General features: G+C 41.8%; 1 protein-coding gene across 10 annotated transcripts in view; it reads right to left on the bottom strand.

Annotated features, from left to right (window-relative positions):
• Window positions 1–22617, bottom strand: part of LOC125451631 (activin receptor type-1-like) — a 57818-nt gene that overhangs the window by 14924 nt on the left and 20277 nt on the right. For 5 of the 10 annotated variants that reach the window (XM_048528981.1, XM_048528984.1, XM_048528980.1 and 2 more), the window contains 3 exons: window positions 15398–15477; window positions 5988–6242; window positions 1999–2210 (listed from right to left, as the gene is read on the bottom strand). In XM_048528981.1, the coding sequence (XP_048384938.1) occupies window positions 1999–2210; window positions 5988–6242; window positions 15398–15464 (534 nt within the window). In that variant the 5' untranslated portion in view covers window positions 15465–15477. Of the gene's footprint in view, window positions 1–1998; window positions 2211–5987; window positions 6243–15397; window positions 15478–18496; window positions 18569–22617 lie in introns of all 10 variants that reach the window. The other 5 variants (XM_048528986.1, XM_048528985.1, XM_048528987.2 and 2 more) reach the window with 3 other exon arrangements.

The following is a 22617-nucleotide window of genomic DNA, read 5'->3' on the forward strand; positions in this document are numbered from 1 at the left end:
TTTCAATGTAGCTTGAAAAAATTACACACAGAATGTTTTCTAAACTCAAGGCACATCTGACAGAAACTATATTAGATGTTGGCTTTGAGATCTGAAGAGTTCTGGTGATCCTTGTAATAGTTAGCTCATTATCAATGCAACGTGTTCCAAAATGAGTCTCCTGTAGGCAGTAAGTCAATGGAAGGCTTGGATGGCAAGATATCCAATGAGAGTTTGCCTGGCAGCCAAGAGCCCCTCAATATTAAATGAAGTTTGGAAAACAAGCCCTACTCCCATGAAGTGACATACTTGCTCAATTTGTTTATTCTTTCATTGGATGTGGATGTGGCTAATTAGCTCAGCATTTATTGTGCATTCTACTTGTCCCAGATAAGGTGGTGGTAACACCCTGTGCCAAGCTCTTTCATTTGACTTTTCATCAGGTCACATAGGCATCTAGGTATTAAACCCTTGTGTATTAATAATTGGATGATGTCATCAGACACTAGTTTTTCTGTACTGACTGAGCTTTGATAGAGACTCTTTTCTGCAGTCACTCTAAGGTTGCGATGTTCAAAATTTTATGTAATACTCCAGCTGAGGCCAAAAGCGTGTTTTATGCAGGTTTAACGCAAGTTCCTTACTTTTCTATGCTATGCCTATCTTAATAAAAGCTGAGATACTGTTTGCCTTAATATGTGTTCTCAATCTGTCGTGCCATCTTTAATGACTTATGTACATTCACATTTGGGTCCCACTGTTCCCATACACCTATAGAATTGTACCCTTTATTTTGTATTATTCTCTCTGTTGTTCCTACCAAAACAAATCACTTCTCTGAATTAATTCTAAATTTCTACCTGCCTGTCCATTCTCATTCCAAAATCCTACTTCTTCTTGGAGCTCTATACAATCCTCTACATTTCACAATATTTACAAGTTTTGTATCACTCCGAAACTTTCGCCATGTACACAAAGATACAGATCATTAACATATTAGGAGGAAGAGCTAGCTTCTAAAACCAGTCCCTGCGCAACTCCATTATGAATCTTCCCTCAATCTGGAAACCCACAAATTTCATATCCAATTGTTACTGTTTCTTTTACTTCATGAACCACAACTAAGTTCACAAGTCTGTTGTGAAAACCTTTATCAAGTATCTCTCGAAAGTCTGTGCGTAGAACATGAACACCACTACACCCTTCACGCTGTTAGCTCAATAATTTACCCATAACACTTCTGTGCTGGTAGTCCTTAATTCCCACATTTACCAGGCACCACTTCATTTGTGCTGAATTAGCACTTCCAAATCTTTCCCACCAAGGTTAAACTGGTTGGACTGTAGCTGACAAGCTAACCTTTACAAAAGGGTGTAACATCTGCACTTCTCCAGTCCCCTGGCACCAACCCTATGTCAAAGGAAACCTGGATAATTTTGACCAGTGCTTCTGCATTTTCCACAGTCACTTACTTTGCTATCCTTGGAAGCATCTCATTTGGTCCTGGTGCCTAATTAAAATTTAAGTTGACAGCCTATCCAGTACCATCACCTTATCGATCTTAAACACTTCACATGCCAGAATTACCTCGTCTCCGAGCATGTCTTTGATGGCATTTCCGTCTTTAGCAAAAGCAGATGTTCAGATATTTGTTTAGGACACCTGCCATGCCTTTGCCCAAATTCACTTTCTGGTCCCTGTTCAGCTCCACTCCCTCTTACCACCATTTTGTGATTTATCTGCCCATGAGCACAATTAAACCTGATAGTTTCTTTTTACAATAGAGAAAACGAAGTATACAATGGTCTCTGAAACTTATTTTCTGATGGCATTTGCTGGTTAACATCATTTACACCTTCCATATTGAAGACTAAAATAATGCATTTTGATAAATGAATGAACTAAGCATAGAAAAAATAGCAACTAACATCTCATAGTGCAGCTGCAGTCTACATACTCTTTATATTGAAACAGCTATTTGCTTCAAAAACAGTTTAACAACAAAAAAGAATTGATTACCGCTAGTGTACTATCTCCCACATTGGAAGCTATAAGGCCATCAATAGCTCCATTTTCAGCATCATGGGCATGCAGCCGTTGCATCCGATTCTGGTGAATTTTGCGGCAAATCAAGACAGCAACCACAGACAAAACTACCAGCACTATAACTGGGCTAACTACAAAAATGATTAGTGTCTCCACACTGTAGTCGATTGGTTCTTCTTTGGGTGCTGAAACAAAAAGAAACAAAAAATTAATAAAATAATCCATTTTCATTCTGTCAATGTTGATGGTTTTAATAGTTTTCTTAAAGGAAATAACATTTCTTTCATTGAATATACACAATTCCACTTACATATCAAAGGAGATGCTAGAATAGTGTTATTTGTCAATTGTGTATTAGAGAAGTTCCATGGGATGTGTAGCAAATGAGAGAAGTGTTGAATTGACAGCAATCATGGCACATGAAAACGGAAAACAAGGATGAAGGAGAGAGAACTGGACTGGCTGCTGGGAATCGCTTTCTTTTTAGTTTTCTAATGAAATGTGGGTATTACAGGCAAAGCTGGCATTTGCTGCCCATTTCTAAACATCATTTCAGAGGGGAAATAAGGATCAGCTACAGTGTGGTGAGTTTGACATCACATTTAGGACAAGAACTTTTAAGGCTGGCAAATTTTCTTCCTATAGCATATCAGGATACAGTAAACCAGTTAGGATTTTACAACAAATGACAGTTTCAGGGTTACTATTATTGACATTAGCTTTCAATTTCAGATACTAACATTCCATTTAAATTGCACCAGCTGTCATGATGGCATTTCAGCCCGTACTCTCAAAGCACCAGCCTGAGCCTTTGGATTACTAACACAGTGACATTACCAAGGGGCAACCACACTACTATGAACCCTAGTGAATAAGGAATGTTTCACTGTTCATCCCAGATCAATCTGCCTGTTGTTGCTACTGCCAGCATCAAACGTATCAATCCTTTACAAACACAAAATAGAAACATATCTTTAAAAAATGCAATATATTTTCATGTGCATGTTACTCCTACAATATCACAGGTGAGCAAGAAAACTGTTTTCACTAGAAATAAACAGCACTTCGGATGTTATACATGGCAGCTTTGAAATGAATGCTAATGTAAATAGGTAATTTACATTGCATTCAGACTAATGTAGTCAATTGTCTATTTCAAATGTGGGCACTCATCAGTAGGGACTTTACTCAAAAATGCTTTGAGTAAAGCATTTAAAATAAACTTGCAGTTTCTTTTAAAGATTCTTGATCTCTCAGGGTTTTGCTCAACAACTTTACTGATGTTGCTTTGGGTTACAGGTTATGAAAACTAAACACAATAAAATTATGAACAATTATTCAACATTGTCTGTTCCTTTACATCTTTTCAAAATTATCCCTCAACATACCATCTTCAACATACGTTTACTACTAACATACGAACATGCAGTCCCTTCTTTTCACTGATCTGCTGACTTAGAGCCTCACCTGCATCTGAACTCACTTTCTTGTTGCTTAACCCTGCTACTTGTAATCTCTGCCACTCCAGAAGCTACCTCCTTTCAATGTGTGATCTCTCGATTTCCTAGATATTCCCTCTCACTGAATCTTTCAATCCCCAACTCTCTTGCCTGCTGCTTCTCTTTAAAGGTGGGGTAGGGAGGGGAAGAAGTAAGAGGAATGGCGGGGGGGGAAGGTGTGCTAGGAAGCAGGCAAGGATAGCTTCAAAATATGCCATTCAGGTCATGCAGTCTTATGTCATACCAGCAGGAAATTACTTTAAAATAACTCTCATGATAGCAGATGAGAATACAGCGTACAACGATCATTAAAATGAAAGAATGCAACATAGAATCATAGAATTCCTACTTTGCGGAAACAGACCACTCAGCCCACTGAATGTACATCACCCCTCTGAACAGCATTCCACTCTGACACTACTCTATGCCATAATCCCACATTTCCATGGGACAGGTTAAATGAGGTAGAGCTCCATTCAATCCACAAGCATGACTGTGACCTTCTAGTCTGTTGCCATTTCCATATACCATTTTGTTCTCATGCTAACATTTATGTCTTAGGTCTGCTGCACCATTTCACACAAGCTGAAGGAACACTTTCTCATTGGCCAAATTTGAGAATTTGTTACTTTATGAATTTAATATCAAATTCAGCAGGTTCAGACCATGACCTCTACCCCTCTGTTTGATATTTTTCTTTTCAGTGTTTGCATCTTGTTTTCATGTATTTTCTTTCAGTCAGAGCTGACTTTTATTCTATTAGTAACACCTACTCTGGACAAATGCGTTGTTTGGTTACTAAAATAATTTCCACTCACTGTGCCTTTTGTTCCATGATCAGTTTTTCTTGCCTTTTCTTGACCTTCCTATTCTGTTCAAGTGGCCCTCCATCCGATTTTAGCAACAATTTGAAACTACCACATTTCCAAACTCTCTTTAGTTCTGAAGAATCATTACTGGACTTAAAACGTTAACTTCACAGATGCTGCCATACCTGAGTTTCTCCAACATTTTTTATTTTAAATGGGATCTTACCATACAATAAAATTCATACATTCTTGCTAAGTAGTAAGGCATTTCTGTAATTTTGCAGTTTAAATCAGAGACGGTCAAATGATTTTAGTAGATTTCAATTAGCCTTAGCAATATAGGCAGGGAAACATAAAGGCCACTAATGATTTGATTTAACACATTTTTATGAGACTGAGAAGCTGTACATTGCTTCATGTCTTGTCATGTCATGCTGTGTTAGTTAGAGCTGAAGGAAAACGAAACAGCTATTGGAAAAAAAGGAAAGTCACATTCTAAGGTCAGTCACAATAAGGGTTGTGTCATGCTTCACAGGCAATGCATCACAGAAATAGTACTAAACAAACAGGTACTGGATGTCAGGTCAATCACTTGCCTGCTCTGCTCACGCTATACATGTATGGAGCATCCGATCTTTGAAACACAGCACTAAATAAATCTCAGTGGTTGCCTCCAAACGACTGTCAGAAGTGGCACTTCTGTGGCAGAAGTTAGCATTTGTGCAATGTTCAAAGAACTTTGAAAGGTCACATGAACTGACAACAGATTTCACATTTTACTTGTATATTTAACATCGTTCATGTGAAGGGAAAAACCTTCAACACTAGAAATGGCTGTAAAACTGGACAGTCAAGCTTGGTGTTCTGAACTGCAAACCTTTTCTTCAATTACTGCAAGCCAACGATGCTGCTAAAAATAGTAATATTACATAATATTATGTTAGGGCACAGAGACAGAGAGCCATAGCAAATCCACGTTTCTATCTCTGTATTCACAACATCATAAAACTAAAGCCTTCAAAATCTTTCAAAATTGACTGCATGTTTCCTAACCAGATTTTTTTGAATCACCAATTCCAGGCTTTGCCAATAAATAATTCCAGACACAGGTTTCTTTCTTAAACAAAAACCTTAGCATCAAACAAATGGATAAAACACAACACATAAACAAAAGAAAATAAACTGGCCAGAGTACTTAAGTGATTTTCACAATGCACTGTTCCAAAGACATGGATGATGGCTTCTTGGTTAACTTTCTGCAGAACATTTTGATCAAGAACCAACCTGCAATTAACTTGCAGGTCTGGTGTCATGAATAAACAAAAGATTGTTTGGTCTGTTTTCCTTTTTTAGCTCAAGCTGTTGCAAACAGTCCAAAAGTCATCTTTTGCTCTCAGTTCCAAGTTCACAGCTCCAAACCAAAATTGATAAAAGAATTAAATAAAAACGTATAGGTGCTGTATAAGATATTAGCAATAAACAAATGGCAGAGGGTTACTGGGAATGCCAAAGTCAGAAACGCACTGGATAAGATCTAGAGATGTTATGCGTGTTGTTTGGCAAACGTGCCAGTGGAATATGCTAAAAGTGCTCAAGCAAACCATAATATATACATTTGTTTCATGTCGAAGAATGAAGATATCCTAATTCTTACCTTGAGAAAGAAGAGGCATTGCTGTAATATTCCTGTTGCACAGGCTTTCATTGCAGCACCGCACTACAGAACGTTCTGAGGGTAAGATCTTACATAACATTTCAACTTTTTCCAGTGAATCAAAACACCCTTTCTGGTACACTGAAACATCTCCATTTTGTGTCACTGAAGCAAAACACCGTAGGCCGTTGCATTCAGTCTTTGTTCCACAGGTACTGCCCTCACATATGCATTGAAGACTTGAGCTTCCTTCATCTACACGTCCATTAAAAAAAAGGGCAAATTTTGTACAATGTTAGACTGACCAGATGCAACCTTTTAAGGCAATTTGTCAAATTCAACATTTGGAAAGATTTTGTGCTTAAGCAAGCTTAGAAGTAAAAATATAAACTCCACTTCTATCACGCTCACTCAAAATGATCAACCATATCTGCAGGGAAAACAGTTTTAAAGATGAACTGACACACACATCCTTGACCATGTAGATATATCTACACATCCTTATTCTAACTAAAGATGAATGACGTTCCAAACATACTTCACATCTCTGGGCTGAAATACCATCATCCACAACTGACTTATTTAATAGTCACATTTTACAATTCTAGACCAGCACCAAAGTCTTCTGCAAAATCTGTCACTGTTTTATTTCAGAGGAGCATTTTTGCATTTTTTCATCAGGCCATTTTATTTCTTCAATAAGCTTTTCCACAACAAATTTTCCTTCATTACTGCCAGTGATCAAACCACATCCAGCCCATAGGTACCAATGCTTGTCCAATGAAACTTAGGGCACCTAACATTCAAAATTGGCCTCACAAGTCAAATTTCTGAATAGGAAATTGAACTATCTGTGAAAAGGAAAGTCTTGCGAAAACAAAACAAGGCACTAGTCAGACCACAGCTGGAAAACTGTAAATTTCTGGGTCCCTTACCTGAAGAAAGATACACTGGCACTGGAGGCAATTCAAGAAGGTTCATTAGGCTGATATCAACTATGTCTTATGAGGAGAGATTGAGAAGGTTAGGCCTGTACTCATTGGAAGAATGAGGCGTGGCCTTATTGGAACATACAAAATTCTCAGAATTTGACTGGCTGAATGCAGAAACGTTGTTTCTCCTTGTGGGACAGGCTTGAACCAAAGGGCGTAATCTCATAATTTCCTTTTTCAATCAGTGGTGAGGAGTAATCTCTTCTCTCAAAGGGTAGTTAATCCATGGGATTCTTACCACAGGTCTGTACAGCCTGGGTCATTAAGTAGATTCAAGGGTGAGACAGACATAATTTCAATCAGGAAAGGAATCAAGGGTTATGGGGATAAGGCAGGAAAGTGGAATTGAGAATCATCAGATCAGCCATGATCTTAATGAACAGCAGATTTGATGGGCTGAGTAGCCTGCTTCTGCCTCTACATCAGGATCAAGAACACACTGTGAATCAAAAAGCTATGACAGCTCAATCTGCAACAGCATGAACAATGTGAGGCCACAGTGTAGGTGTGAATATAAACATTCCCCATGGAGTGACAGATCATCAACCAAACAAACCAGAATAGACTAAGCCTGCGAACACATCTGTACAGCCACAAAGAACATCACAAAGCATTGGCAAGCAAGGAAATATAAATAGCACATATACAAATGCAACAAATCACAACTATAAGCAAGTAATTGCGATTTGCTAAGGGTTCTATAGCTTCATCTGTAAGACAGAGTTCCAGCAAAAGGCATAAGACTACCAGGTGCACAGTGGTCCAGAATGTATTTGATTATTTATTCACAGGATGTTGATTTCACTGATTCAGCCAGCATTTATTGCCCACTCTTAAGTGCCCTCAAAGTGGTGGTGAATAGCTTTCTTAAAATGTGCCTAACAATGAAAACATGGATAAACCTATACACTATTTGAGATGGAATTCCAGGATTTTGACCCAGTACCAGTGATGGGAAGGTGATGCAGATTTAAGTCAGGATGGCATGTGGTTTGGAGAGGAAACATGCAGACGGTGGCACTCCCATGCACCTGCTGCCCTTGTAAGCATTCAGGTCATGAGTTTGGGACGTACTGGCTCAAGGAGCTTTGGGGAGTTGCTGCAGCGCACCTTACAAATGGTACACACTGCTGCCATTATGCATCAGTGATGGAGTGGAAACTGAGTGAGTTAGCTGGGTTGTCAATCAAACTTTATCCTGGATAGCGTCAAGCTTCTTGTGTTGCTAGAGCTGTATTCATCTAGATGAGAGTGGACGTCATCATCAACTTGATTTGCATGGGACAGGATGGGCATGCTTTGCGGAGATAGGTGGTGAGTTCTTCACCATAAAATTCCTAGCTTCTGCCCTGCTCTTGCAGCTACTGTATTTATATGTCGAGTCCAGTTTGGTTTTGGTCATTGGTAACTCCCAGAAGTTAACAGTGAAGGACTCAGCAATGGTAATGCCATTTCATATGAAAGGACATGGTTAGGTTCTCCCTCATTGGAGATGGTGATTGGCTGGCACTCCTATGGCACGAATGTTACTCATCACTTATCAGCCCAAGCTTGGCTGTTGTCTAGGTATTGCTGCTCAATAGACATGCACTGCTTCAGTGTCTAAGCTATCAGGATGGTGTTGTGCACTGGGCAGTTATCAGCAATTATGATTACCATCTTCCCTCATGCTAGGCACGACTCCAACCAGCAAAACTGTTCCCTGATACCCACTGATTCCTAGTTTTGCTAGAGCTCTTTGATGCCAAACTAGATCAAAAGTTGCACTGATGTTCAAGGAAATCACAGTCAACTTACCTCTGGAGTTCAGCTCCTGTCTATGTTTAGGACCACATTAACAGTAGGCAAAACAGAAAGTTCACTGCAACTGCTAACCCAAGTTTTATAATGGGAGACCGCTTGTGCGAGCATAGCAGAGACACTCGGAGTAGCAAGTTACTCTGGTGTTCTTGCCAACCGTATAGGGATGTAGAAAGGATTTTAAAATGAATAGTGGGACAAGGAATGAGATTTTGGAAACTGTGGTAAATTAGAAGCAGAGTCAAGGCCAAAGAGAAAGGAATTAATACAGGAAATGATATATCACTCAAGACAGGAAAAGATAGAGAGTATAAATTTCTAAGTCAACCAACAGATAAAATTAGAATTTACAAATAGTATATGAATAAAACTAACGCTCAGTTTCTGAATGCACATAACATTCGAAACAAAACATAGGAAGTGTTTCTGCACATAGAAATGAATAAGTATGATCCTGGCCATCATTACATAGACAGGGTTGCAAGGTGACATGGATCGAGACCTCAACATTGAAAGGTACAGGACATTGAGGAACAAAAGGAAAGTTCGAAAAGCTGAAGGGATTGCTCTGCTAGTTAATGATGATGATATTAATCACATGCAGAAAGATAACCTAAATGTAGGTAATCAAAATCTGCAAACAGTTTGGGTAGATACAAGAAGTGATTAAGGCAAGGATTAATTTGTGGGATTGGTATCCAGGTCCCAGAACAATAATCACAAAGTAGTGAAAGATATATAGCAACACATAATAGAGATATACAAAGTGTGAAGCTGGGTGAACACAGCAGGCCAAGCAGCATCTTAGGAGCACAAAAGCTAATGTTATGGGCCTAGACTCTTCATCAGAAAAGGGGGATGCGGAGCGGATTCTGAAATAAATAGGGAGAGAGGGGGAGGAGGATCGAAGATGGATAGTGAAGAGGAGAGTACGGGTGGGGAGGTAAGGAGGGGATAGGTCAGTCCGGGGAGGACGGAGAGGTCAAGGGGGTGGGATGAGGTTAGTAGGTAGGAAATGGAGGTGTGGCTTGAGGTGGGAGAAGGGGATAGGTGAGAGGAAGAACAGGTTAGGGAGGTGGGGACGAGCTGGGCTGGTTTTGGGATGCAGTGGGGGGAGGGGAGATTTTGAAGCTTGGGCGGCACCGTGGCTCAGTGGTGAGCACTGCAGCCTCACAGCACCAGGGACCCGGGTTCGATTCCCTCCTCGGGTAACTGTCTGTGTGGAGTTTGCACATTCTCCCCGTGTCTGCGTGGGTTTCCTCCGGGTGCTTCGGTTTCCTCCCACAGTCCAAAGATGTGCAAGTTTGGTGGATTGGCCATGCTAAATTGTCCATAGTGTTCAGGGGTGTGTGGGTAATAGGGGGATGGGTCTGGGTGGGATGCTTTAAGGGGAGGTGTGGACTTGTTGGGCCGAAGGGCCTGTTTCCACACTGTAGGGAATCTAATCTTGTGAAATCCACATTGATACCATTGGGGTGCAGGGTTCCCAAGTAGAATATGAGTTGCTGTTCCTGCAACCTACAGGCGGCATCATTATGGCATTACAGGAAGCCCAGGATGGACATGTTGTCTAAGGAGTGGGAGGGGGAGTTGAAATTGTTCGCGACTTGGAGGTGCAGTTGTTTATTGCGAACCAAGCGTACGTGTTCTGCAAAGCAGTCCCCAAGCCTTTGCCTGGTTTCCCCAATGTAGAGGAGGCCACAATGAGTACAGCGGATGCAGTATACCACATTGGCAGATGTGCAGGTGAACATCTGCTTAACGTGGAAAGTCATCTTGGAGCCTGGGATGCGGGTGAGGGAGGAGGTGTGGGGGCAAGTGTAGCACTACTTCCTGCAGTTGCAGGGGCAAGTGCCGGGTGTGGTGGGGTTGGAGGGCAGTGTGAACCAGACAAGGGAGTCCTGGAGAGAGTGGTTTCTCCGGAAAGCAGACAAGGGTGGGGGTGAAAAAGTGTCTTTGGTGCGGGGTTGGATGTAGATGGCGGAAGTGTCGGAGGATGATGTGTTGTATCCGGAGGTCGGTGGGGTGGTACGTGAGGACTAGGGGGATTCCCTACCTATTAAGCTCATCCTGCCCCCTTGACATGTCCATCTTCCCTGGACTGACCAATCCCATCCCCACCTCCCCATGCACACTCTCCTCTCCACCTATCTTCTCCTCTATCCATCTTCAGTCCGCCTCCCCCTCTCTCCCTATTTATTTCAGAATCCTCTCCCCATCCCCCTTTTCTGATCAAGGGTCTAGGCCCGAAACATCAGCTTTTGTGCTCCTAAGATGCTGCTTGGCCTGCTGTGTTCATCCAGCTCCACACTTCGTTATCTCGGACTCTGCAGCATCTGCAGTTCCCATTATCTCTCATAGCAAGACATAATGACAGCTTTTTGGAAAGGCACAGTGATAATCACAGGTGATTTTAATCTAGTTAGCTGGAAAAGCCATAAGGGCAGAGATAGAACAGATGAGAAATTCATAGAGCATTTTCAGGACCATTTCATTCATTCTGGATCCGACCAGAAAGCATGTTTTACTAGACCTGGTATTGTGTAATGAGTTAGGATTAACAAATAAGGAAGGTGCCACTTGTTAGAGTAATTATAATGTGATTGAATTTTACATTCAGTTCGACAAATGGGTCTGAGACTGTTCTTTACGTTTTTAAATAAGGGTAATTATGAGGGCATGAAAGCAGAGCTGGCTAAAGTGAACTGGCAAATTAAGCCAAAGGACAGACAAGAAAGGCAGTTACAGGGATATTGATTACAGGGATATTGATATATCCTAATGAATAACAAAATATTCCAAGAGGCATACCCACTATCTGTGGTTAATCAGAACCGTTACAGTCAGTATCAAACCGAAAGAAAGAAACTGGAGAATTAATAACGGAAAATGAGGAAATGCAGATTAACTCAACAGGTATTTTGCATGTGTTCAAGTTAAATCCCAAAAGAAATAAATCAGGAAATAGAAAGGAGGCAGGAACTTACAAAAATCAGTCACCAGACAAGTGTACCAAGTAAAATGCTGGAGCTGCGAGCTGACCTGTGCCCAGATCTAATAGACTTTATAGGAGCGCCTTAAAAGATGTGGCAAGTGAGATGGTTAACACATTTATTTTAATGTTTCAAAAATGCCTTAATTTGGGAATTGACACATTAAATTGGAAGTCTGTAGAAGTAATTAATTTAGACAAAATGAGAGGGAGTTGGAAAGCAGGAGCTTACAGGCCAGTCAGTTTAATTTCTATCATAGGGCAATTGTTAGAAGCTATTATCAAATAAGTAGGGTAGGCGAGTCTAAAACTAGAGGGCACAGGTTTAAAGTGGGAAATTTAAAAGGGAACTAAAGGGCAATTTTTTTCCACACATGGGTGGTGTGTGTAAGGGAAGAGCTGCCAGAGGAAGTGTTGGAAGCTGGTATAATTACAACATTTAAAAGGCATCTGGATAGGTATATGGATAGAAAGGTTTCAAGGGATATGGGCCAAATGCTGGCAAATGGGATGAGATTAGTTTAGGATATCTGGTCGGTGTGGATCAGTTGGACCGAAGGGTCTCTTTCCATGCTGTACATCTCTATGACTCTACAACTCTAAGTTAAAGCAGGGTACTTAGTCAAGTTCAAAGTAATCAGACAAAGTCAGCTTGGTTTTGCGAAAGATAATCACGTTTGACCAATCTTTTCCAATTCTTTGATTTGTAATGCATCAAGGTTAAAGGATTCATGGATGTGGTGTATGTAGATTACAGATGACATTTGATAAGACTACATATCAATAGTTATTATGTAAAATAAAAGCTCATCCTTCATTTCTTTATTCATTAATGGGATGAGGGCATCGCTGGCTAGGCAGTATTTATTGTCCATCCCTAATTGCCCAGAGGGCAGTTCAGATTCAACCACATTGCTGTGGGTCTGCAGTCACATGTTGGCCAGACCAGGTAAGGATGGCAGTTTCCTTCCCTAAAGGACATTAGTGAACCAGGAGGGTTTTTCTGACAATCAACAATGGACATCATTAGATGCCTTTTCAGTGTCCATGTACACAGATCCTTGAAAGTTGCCACCCAGGTTGACAGGGCTGTTAAGAAGGCATACAGTGTTTTAGCTTTTATTAATAGAGGGATCGAGTTCCGGAACCAAGAGGTTATGCTGCAGCTGTACAAAACTCTGGTGCGGCCGCACTTGGACTATTGTGTACAGTTCTGGCCACTGCATTAGGAGGAGGATGTGGAAGCTTTGGAGAGGGTGCAGAGGAGATTTACTAGGATGTTGCCTGGTATGGAGGGAAGGTCTTACAAGGAAAGGCTGAGGGACTTAAGGCTGTTTTCATTAGAGAGAAGAGGTTGAGAGGTGACTTAATTGAAACATATCAAATAATCAGAGGGTTAGATAGGGTGGATAGGGAGAGCCTTTTTCCTAGGATGGTGACGGCGAGCACGAGGGGGCATAGCTTTAAATTGAGGGGTGAAAGATATAGGACAGATGTCAGAGGTAGTTTCTTTACTCAGAGAGTAGTAAGGGAATGGAACGCTTTGCCTGCAACGGTAGTAGATTCGCCAACTTTAGTTACATTTAAGTCGTCATTCGATAAGCATATGGACGTACATGGAATAGTGTAGGTTGGATGGGCTTGAGATCGGTATGACAGGTCGGCACAACATCAAGGGCTGAAGGGCCTGTACTGTGCTGTAATGTTCTATGTTAGATTCTTAATTCCAGATATTTACTGAATTCAAGTTTCAACATCTGCCGTGGCAGAATTTGAACCTGGGTCTTCAGAATGTTATCTGGGTCTCTGGATTAACAGTCCAGCGACAATACCACTCGACCATTGCCTCCACCTAGTTTCATTGGTAGGAGGTAGCATATTGACATGGATTGAAAATAGCTGGTTAACAGAAAGCAGGACCTTTTTCAGGTTAGCAAGATGTAACAAATAGTGTGACACAGGGATCAATGTCGGGACCTCAACTGTTTATAATTTATATTAATGACTTGGTCAAAGGGAACGCATGGTTGCCAAATCTGTTGACAAGACAGAGATAGGTAAGAGCGCAAGCTGTGAAGAGGATACAACAAGTTTACAAAAAAACACTGATGTGTTAAGTGAGTGGCCAAAGATGTGGCAAATAGAATATAATTTGGGAAAAGGAGAATGTGTTCATATTGGCACAAGAATAAAGAAGCATTTTATTTAAAAGGTAAGACATTTTACAGCTCTAAGATGCAGAATGACCTTAACCTTCTCGTGTATCAATTACAAAAGGTAAATATGCAGTTTCAGCGAGTAATTCGGAAAGCGATAGATTATCATTTGTCACGGGGGGACGTGAACACAAAAAATGAAAGGTTATGCTTCAATTACACAGGGCACAACTGAGACTGCCTTTGGATCACTGTGCACTGTATTGGTGACCTTATTTAAAGAAGGTTGTAAGTCCACTGGAGGCAATTCACAGGATGTTTATTTGACTATTATCTGGAATGGGCAGACTGTCTTACGAGGGAAGGTTGGACAAGCTAGGCTTATATCCAGAGATAGTGGGAACTGCCGATACTGGAGAATCTGAGATAACAAAGTATAAAGCTGGATGAGCACAGCATCAGAGAAGCAGGAAAGCTGATGTTTTGGGTCTGGACCCATTCCAGTTTAGAAGACTAAGAGACATCTTAATTAAAGCATTTAAAATCCAGAAGGTTTTTAGCATTACAGATGTGGACAGGTTGGTTCCTCTTAGTAACTTTTAAACCTATTTTCTAATCAACCTGTTCAGAGATGTTATTACACACCTCTGGAGCAGATGGGACTTTAACTTAGGTCTGTCGGTTCAGGGGTAGTGACACTACCACTTTGCCAACAGAGCCCCTCTTGGCTCTTCTTTATTTCCCCCTAATCAGCCTGTTCAGAGATATTATTACAGACCTCTGCAGCAGGTAGGACTTGAGCCCAGGCCTCTCTGGTCCAGGGACACTACCACTGTGCCACGAAGCCCCCTCAGTCTTGATTCCTCTTATGGGAGATTCTAGAATTAGAATCATTAAACAGGTAATTTTTCACTGAGAGGATTGTGTCTTTGGAATTCTGCTTCCACCACAATATCAGGGAGACCCAAGTCCTTGACAATTGTTAAGGCTGAGGTAGGTAGATTCTTGTTAAGTAAAGAGATTGAAAGATTATTAGCTGGCAGGAATAAGGATTTGAGATTACATTCAGATCAGCCATCATCTTATTGAATGGCAGAGCAAGCTCAAGGGGTTGAACGGCCTACTCCTTCTCACAAATGATATGATCGTTTGTATGCCGCTTACTAAATCCTAAACTAAACCTTGTACTTGGTCATCTAATTTGTATTACAGGCAAATCCTGTTGGTAACTGAACATCCACCTCCTAGTGTCAAACATGCCTCAAAGCTCTTATAATTGAAAGAGGTTAGTTTAAAATTAACGTACAACCAATCAAGGTATGTCTAGTCTATTCAATAAAAGATTGCTATTTAAAATTTGGATGATTCAGCTATGAAATGAATGAAAAATAACTGTAACCAATCATTAATGCATAGTAACCATGTTGGGAACAATGGTTCAGAAAACAGCTAGCTAGAAATATAACTTACCTTCAGCTCCACAAAGGAAGTTCTTTGGGATCAAAAGCAGGAGTGCAAGGATGCTCCATTGGGCCATCAGGAAAAAGTGACTACAAAACAAGAACAAACATTTTTCAGACCTGGGGGCTCCAATTATAGGGTCATACAGCACTCAAATATACCCTTTGGTCCAACCAGTCCATGTGGACCAGACATCCCAATCTGACCAAGTCTGATTTGCAGCATTTGGCCTAACTCCCTCTAATACCTTCCTATTCACATACCTATCCAGATGCCTTTTAAATGTTTTAACTGTACCCATCTCCACCACTTCATCTGGCAACTCGTTCCATAAACGCACCATCCTCAGTATGAAATAGTTACCCCTCGAGTCCTTTTTAAATCTTTCCCTGCTCACCTTGAACCTATGCCCTCCTGCTTTGGACTGCCCCACCCAAGGAAGAATAACTCGGTGACTGACCCTATCCATGACCCTCATGATTTTACAAACCTCAATAAGGTCACCCCTCAGCCTTTGACACTCCATGGAAAACAGCCCCGGCCTATTCAGACTCTCCCAATAGCTCAAATTCTCCAGTATCAGCAACATCCTTATAAATCTTTTCTGCACCATCTCAAGTTTCACAACATCTTTACTGTAGAAAGACAACCAGAATTGTATGCAGTATTCTAACAGTGGCCTCACCAGTGTCCTATACAGCAGCAACATGACATCCCATCTCCTACATTCAATGGTCTGACCAGTGAAGACAAGCATCCTTCACTACCCTGTCTACCTGCAACTCTACTTTCAAAGAACGATGCCCCTGCATCTCTAGGTCTCTGTTTGACAACACCCGTCAGCAACTTATCTAATTGGAGAGAAACCTCAGTGCTTTGTAGAGAAATTTGGGTTTCATCACGCTCGAATCACTGAAAGCCAGCATGCAGGTACAGTGGGTAATAAATAGAGAAATGTTCCTGCAACTGTACAAAGCATTAGTGAGGCCACATCTCAAGTACTGCATACAATTTTGGTCTCCTTACTTGAAGAGGGATGTATTTGTCTTGGAGGTTCCCCAAGCTGATCCCAGAGATGAGTGGCTTGTCTTATAAACAGAGATTGAGCACTTTAGGCCTGTACATTCCTCACATGGAGAAATCTAGAAATAAAGGTCATTAAGGGGTAGCAGATTTAGAAGAAAGAGGAGGAGAAATATTTCTCTCAAAGAGTAGTGAATCTGTGAAATGCACTACCCCAGAGTATGATGAACACTGGGAGTAAGTAAATTTGCAAGGAGATAGACAGATTTTTAATTAGTAATGGATTTTAAGAGATTATGAAGAATGGGCAGGAAACTGGAATTGAGGCCAAAATGATCCAAGTGGATTCAAAGGGCTAAATAGGTGACCTTTGCTCCCAGTTCTTATGTTCTTAATATGATATTTATTGTGAACATTTTTCATCTAGCTGTAGGGACATCAATGGTAGCAGATGAACTGGAGCCAATGTGTTGTGTACAAACAGAGGTCTGGGTGGCAACTAGGAGTGGATTGGTTTATGGACTAGTGACCAGTTACCAATGACAAAGATCTGCCAGTCAATAACTGTGGGATTTGTTTTCCCATAGCTGAGTAGTTTGGGGTTTTAACAACACATACAGAAGTCTCTGAACCATCACCTGCTTAGGATTTCGCTGTGTCTCTCTTTTCCCTGCAGCAAGCCACTTTAAGCATTCAACAGTGATGTGTGCTGCAACTTTCATAGAACATTACAGCACAGCACAGGCCCTTCGGCCCTCAATGTTGTGCCGACCTGTCATACCGATCTCAAGCCCATCTAACCTACACTATTCCATGTACGTCCATATGCTTATCCAATGACGACTTAAATGTACTTAAAGTTGGCAAATCTACTGCCGTTGCAGGCAAAGCATTCCATTCCCTTACTACTCTGAGTAAAGAAACTACCTCCGACATCTGTCCTATATCTTTCACCCCTCAATTTAAACCTATGCCCCCTCGTGCTCGCCGTCACCATCCTAGGAAAAAGGCTCTCCCTATCCACCCTATCTAACCCTCTGATTATTTTATATGTTTCAATTAAGTCACCTCTCAACCTGCTTCTCTCTAATGAAAACAGCCTCAAGTCCCTCAGCCTTTCCTCGTAAGACCTTCCCTCCATACCAGGCAACATCCTAGTAAATCTCCTCTGCACCTTTTCCAAAGCTACCACATCCTTCTTATAATGCAGTGACCAGAACTGTACACAATACTCCAAGTGCAGCCGCACCAGAGTTTTGTATAGCTTCACCATAACCCCTTGGTTCCAGAACTCGATCCCTCTATTAATAAAAGATAAAACACCGTATGCCTTCTTAACAGCCCTGTCAACCTGGGTGGCAACTTTCAAGGATCTGTGTACATGGACACCGAGATCTCTCCGCTCATCTACACTACTAAGAATCTTACCATTAGCCCTGTACTTTCCCTTCTGGTTACTCCTACCAAAGTGCATCACCTCACACTTGTCTGCATTAAACTCCATTTGCCACCTCTCAGTCCAGCTCTGCAGCTTATCTATGTCTCTCTGCAACCTACAGCATCCTTCGTCACTATCCACAACTCCACCGGCCTTAGTGTCATCTGCAAATTTACTAACCCATCCTTCTACGCCCTCATCCAGGTCATTTATAAAAATGACAAACAGCAGCGGACCCAACAACGACCCTTGCGGTACACCACTAGTAACTGGTCTCCAAGATGAACATTTCCCATCAACTGCCACCCTCTGTCTTCTTTCAGCAAGCCAATTTCCAATCCAAACTGCTATATCTCCCACAGTTCCATTCCTTCGCATTTTGTACAATAGCCTATTGTGGGGAACCTTATCGAATGCCTTGCTGAAATCCATATACACCACATCAACCGGTTTACTCTCATCTACCTGTTTGGTCACCTTCTCAAAGAACTCAATAAGATTTGTGAGGCATGACCTTCCCTTCACAAAACCGTGCTGACCATCCCTAATCAATTTATTCTTTTCTAGATGATTACAAATCCGATCCCTTATAACCTCTTCCAACACTTTACCAACAACTGAGGTAAGGCTCACTGGTCTATAATTACCAGGGTTGTCTCTATTCCCCTTCTTGAACAGGGGAACCACTTTTGCTATCCGCCAGTCATCAGGCACTATTCCTGTAGACAATGACAAGTTAAAGATCAATGCCAAAGGTTTGGTAATCTCCTCCCTGGCTTCCCAGAGGATCCGAGGATAAATCCCATCCGGCCCAGGGGACTTATCTATCTTCACCCTCTGAAGGATTTTTAATACCTCTTCCGTGTGAACCTCAATCCCACCTAGTCTAGTAGCCTGTATCTCAGTATTCTCCTCGATAACATTGTCGTTTTCTACAGTGAATACAGTTGAAAAATATTCATTTAGCGCTTCCCCTATCTCATCCGACTCCACACACAACTTACCACTACTATCCTTGATTGGGCCTAATCTTACTTCCGTCATTCTTTTATTCCTTAAATACCTGTAGAAAGCCTTAGGGTTTACCCTGATCCTATCCACCAACAACTTCTCATGTCTCCTCCTGGCTCTTCTGAGCTCTTTGTGTTTTTCCTGGCTACCTCGTAGCCCTCAAGTGCCCTGAGCCTTCACATCTCATCCTAACATAAGACTTCTTCTTCCTCTTGACCAGAGATTCCACCTCCTTTGTAAACCACGGCTCCCGCGCTCTACAGCTTCCTTCCTGCCTGACAGGTACATATTTATCTAGGACACACAGGAGCTTTTCCTTGAATAAGCTCCACATTTCTAATGTGCCCATCCCCTGCAGTTTCCTTCCCCATCCTATGCTCCCTAAATCTTGTCTAATCTCATCATAATTGCCTTTCCCCCAGCTATAACTCTTGCCCAGTGGTATACACCTATCCCTTTCCATCACTAAAGTAAACATAACAGAATTGTGATTGCTATCACCAAAGTGCTCACCTACTTCCAAATCTAACACCTGGCCAGGCTCATTACCCAGTACCAAATCTAATGTGGCTTTGCCCCTTGTTGGCCTATCTACATACTGTGTCAGGAAGCCCTCCTGTACATACTGGACAAAAACTGACCCATCTATAGTACTCGAACTATATAGTGTTCCCAGTCAATATTTGGAAAGTTGAAGTCCCCCATGACAACTACCCTGTCTCTCTCACTCCTATCGAGAATCATCTTTGCTATCCTTTCCTCTACATCTCTGGAACTATTCGGAGGCCTATAGAAAACTCCCAACAGGGTGACCTCTCCTTTCCTGTTTCTAACCGCAGCCCATACTACCTCAGTTGACGAGTCCCCAAACATCCTTTCTGCAACTGTAATACTGTCCTTGATCAACAATGCCACACCTCCGCCCCTTTTACCATCTTCTCTGTTCTTATTGAAACATCTAAATCCTGGAACCTACAACAACCATTCTTGTCCCTGCTCTGTCCATGTCTCCGAAATGGCCACAACATCCAAGTCCCAGGTACCAACCCGTGCTGCAAGTTCACCCACCTTATTCCGGACGCTCCTGGCATTGAAGTAGACACACTTAAAACCAACTTCTTGCTTGCCGGTGCCATCTTGCTTCCCTGAAACTTTATTTCGGACCACCCTACTCTCAACCTTTTCTATAGTCAAACTACAATTTTGGTGCCCCTCCCCCTGCTGAATTACTTTAAACCCACCTGAATAGCCTTAGCAAATTTCCCCCCACCCCAGGATATCAGTACCCCTCTGGTTCAGGTGAAGACCGTCTTGCTTGTAGAGGTCCCACCTACCCCAGAAAGAGCCCCAATTATCCAAGAATCCAAAACCCTCCCTCCTGCACCATCCCTGTAGCCACGTGTTCAACTCCTCTCTCTCCCTATTCCTCGCCTCACTAGCACGTGGCACGGGCAACAAACCAGAGACAACAACTCTGTTCGTCCTAGCTCTCAGCTTCCATCCTAGCTCCCTGAATTTCTGCCTTAAATCCCCATCTCTCTTCCTACCTATGTCATTGGTGCCAATGTGGACCACGACTTGGGGCTGCTCCCCCTCCTCCTTAAGGATCCCAAAAATACGATCCGAGACATCACGCACCCTGGCACCTGGGAGGCAACACACCAACCGTGAGTCTCTTGCGTCCTCACAGAACCTCCTATCTGTCCCCCTAATTATGGAGTCCCCAATGACTACTGCTCTGCTCCTCTTCCCCCTTCCCTTCTGAGCAGCAGGGACAGACTCTGTGCCAGAGACCTGTGCCCCAATGCCTTCCCCTGGTAAGTCGTCCCCCGCAACAGTATCCAAAACGGTATACTTATTGTTGAGGGGAATGGCCACAGGGGATCCCTGCACTGCCTGCCGGTTCCCTTTCTGTCCCCTGACCGTAACCCATCTGCCTTTTTCCTGTACTTGAGGAGTGACTACCTCCCTGTAACTCCTCTCAATAACCCCCTCAGCCTCCCGAAATTTTTTAATAAAAATTTCTGGCTTATTTAATGAACCAACCATCCTGTCCCTCTTCATGCTATTGAAAACTCCCAGAGAAGGGTGACTGACAAATAGCATTCTGACCAGCACAAGAATCATCTCCGCAAACCTTGTGAACAGGAACTACTGAACTGGGTTCCTAGTTTTTCCCCAACACTCATGACCCATGATTTTCATGTATGTGCGCGTACACATATTGGTACAAGGAATGTTTCTAAGGAAATCAGAATTTTAATTAGTGAGTCAACATTTTATGATTAATTACTAGTAATTAATAGTCATTTTCATTTAGTACAAAAACATGCTTCGTCAACTAGGTCAGTTAAATTGGGGAATCTTTGCGTTCCTTTAAAATCTTTATCTCTTGTGATGACTCAGGAATAGCAGGGCTTGATTTTCAGTTTACTATCCCAGTGAGTCATAACACAGGAGCAAACTTCCAATTGACTGCCAGTGTATCACCCAGATGCTGTTTCAATGCTTTTGCTTATTACACAGAGATGCATCAGAGTTGCTCAATTTCTAACACAAGTCTGTGTTTACAACATTCTTCCTTTGCTGAAAAATAGAGGTCCCAGGGCAGGATCACAGAGGTTCTTCACAGCACAAAGCTGATGTTCTGACATGAAAGTTATCTGATAATGAATGAAAGACTATTCATGTCTACATATCTGGAATAGATTCAGAGATTACATCAATTGAAATGTTCAAATCTTTGTAGAAAGTGAACATTAGCATATATAATTCACATTTATTCAGTACATTTAACATAGTGAAATGCACTAAAACACTTCAAAAAAGGTGTGTTATAAAGTTGACATCAAGTCACACAAGAAGAGTTAGATCAAATGGCTAAAAGCCTGGGCCAATATCTAGGTTTTAAAGAGTGTCTTAAATAGAAAGTGAAGCAGCGATGCGGAGAGGTATATGGAGAAAATTCCAGAGCTTGGGGCCCAGGCAACCAACGGCCCTGCCAGCGCAGGTGGAGCTATAAAAACTGGAATGGACAAGAGGCCTGAATTCAAAGACAAGCAGATATCTCAGAGCATTATGGAGATGGAGGAGATAAATTGAGACATAAAAGAAAATAATTGTATCCTGTTTATGCTGTACTATTTGTCTTCAAAGCAACTTACTACAAAGATTAATGGACTGCTTTTCAAAGCCTGTAATTTGTTCTTAACGATACGTATCAAGAAACAGTGGTCACAGGACAGGATGCATCTGATCAGCCTAAATTACATTCCATTGGGAGTGGTTAGTAAATCCTTCCACCTTAGCACCTTTCTGACTGTCAATCTGTCACTTGATGCGCAGCTCACTACACAAACAGGAGAAGTAACTACCACTGATGGTCAGCTTGTGACACATGGCTGAGATCACAGCAAAATGAATTTTGAGCCCAAACAGATAGTTTAGAAGCCTCAGATGGTTTAGAAACACACTTAACATATTGTCATGCAGGTCTGAAACATGGGTGGCTTAAAGCTACCAGGAAAGCTGTTGCAATAACTTACACCTTATTTGTTGTGTCACACTATGGGCATATCCTAGCAGGGCAGTATCATGGAGGCAACACTGCTAGATGCATTAGAACTAACCAAACGGAAGTGGCTTCAGTGGATCAGGTACATAGGTACATCTGCAGGACAGATAATAGTTGAATATTAAGGACTTCTTGTATGGTGAGGTAGCTACAGCTCGATGACTCAGTGGGACACCCAAGTCC

Source organism: Stegostoma tigrinum, chromosome 5 (genome assembly GCF_030684315.1).
Source record: "Stegostoma tigrinum isolate sSteTig4 chromosome 5, sSteTig4.hap1, whole genome shotgun sequence".
NCBI classification, from domain to species: domain Eukaryota; kingdom Metazoa; phylum Chordata; class Chondrichthyes; order Orectolobiformes; family Stegostomatidae; genus Stegostoma; species Stegostoma tigrinum.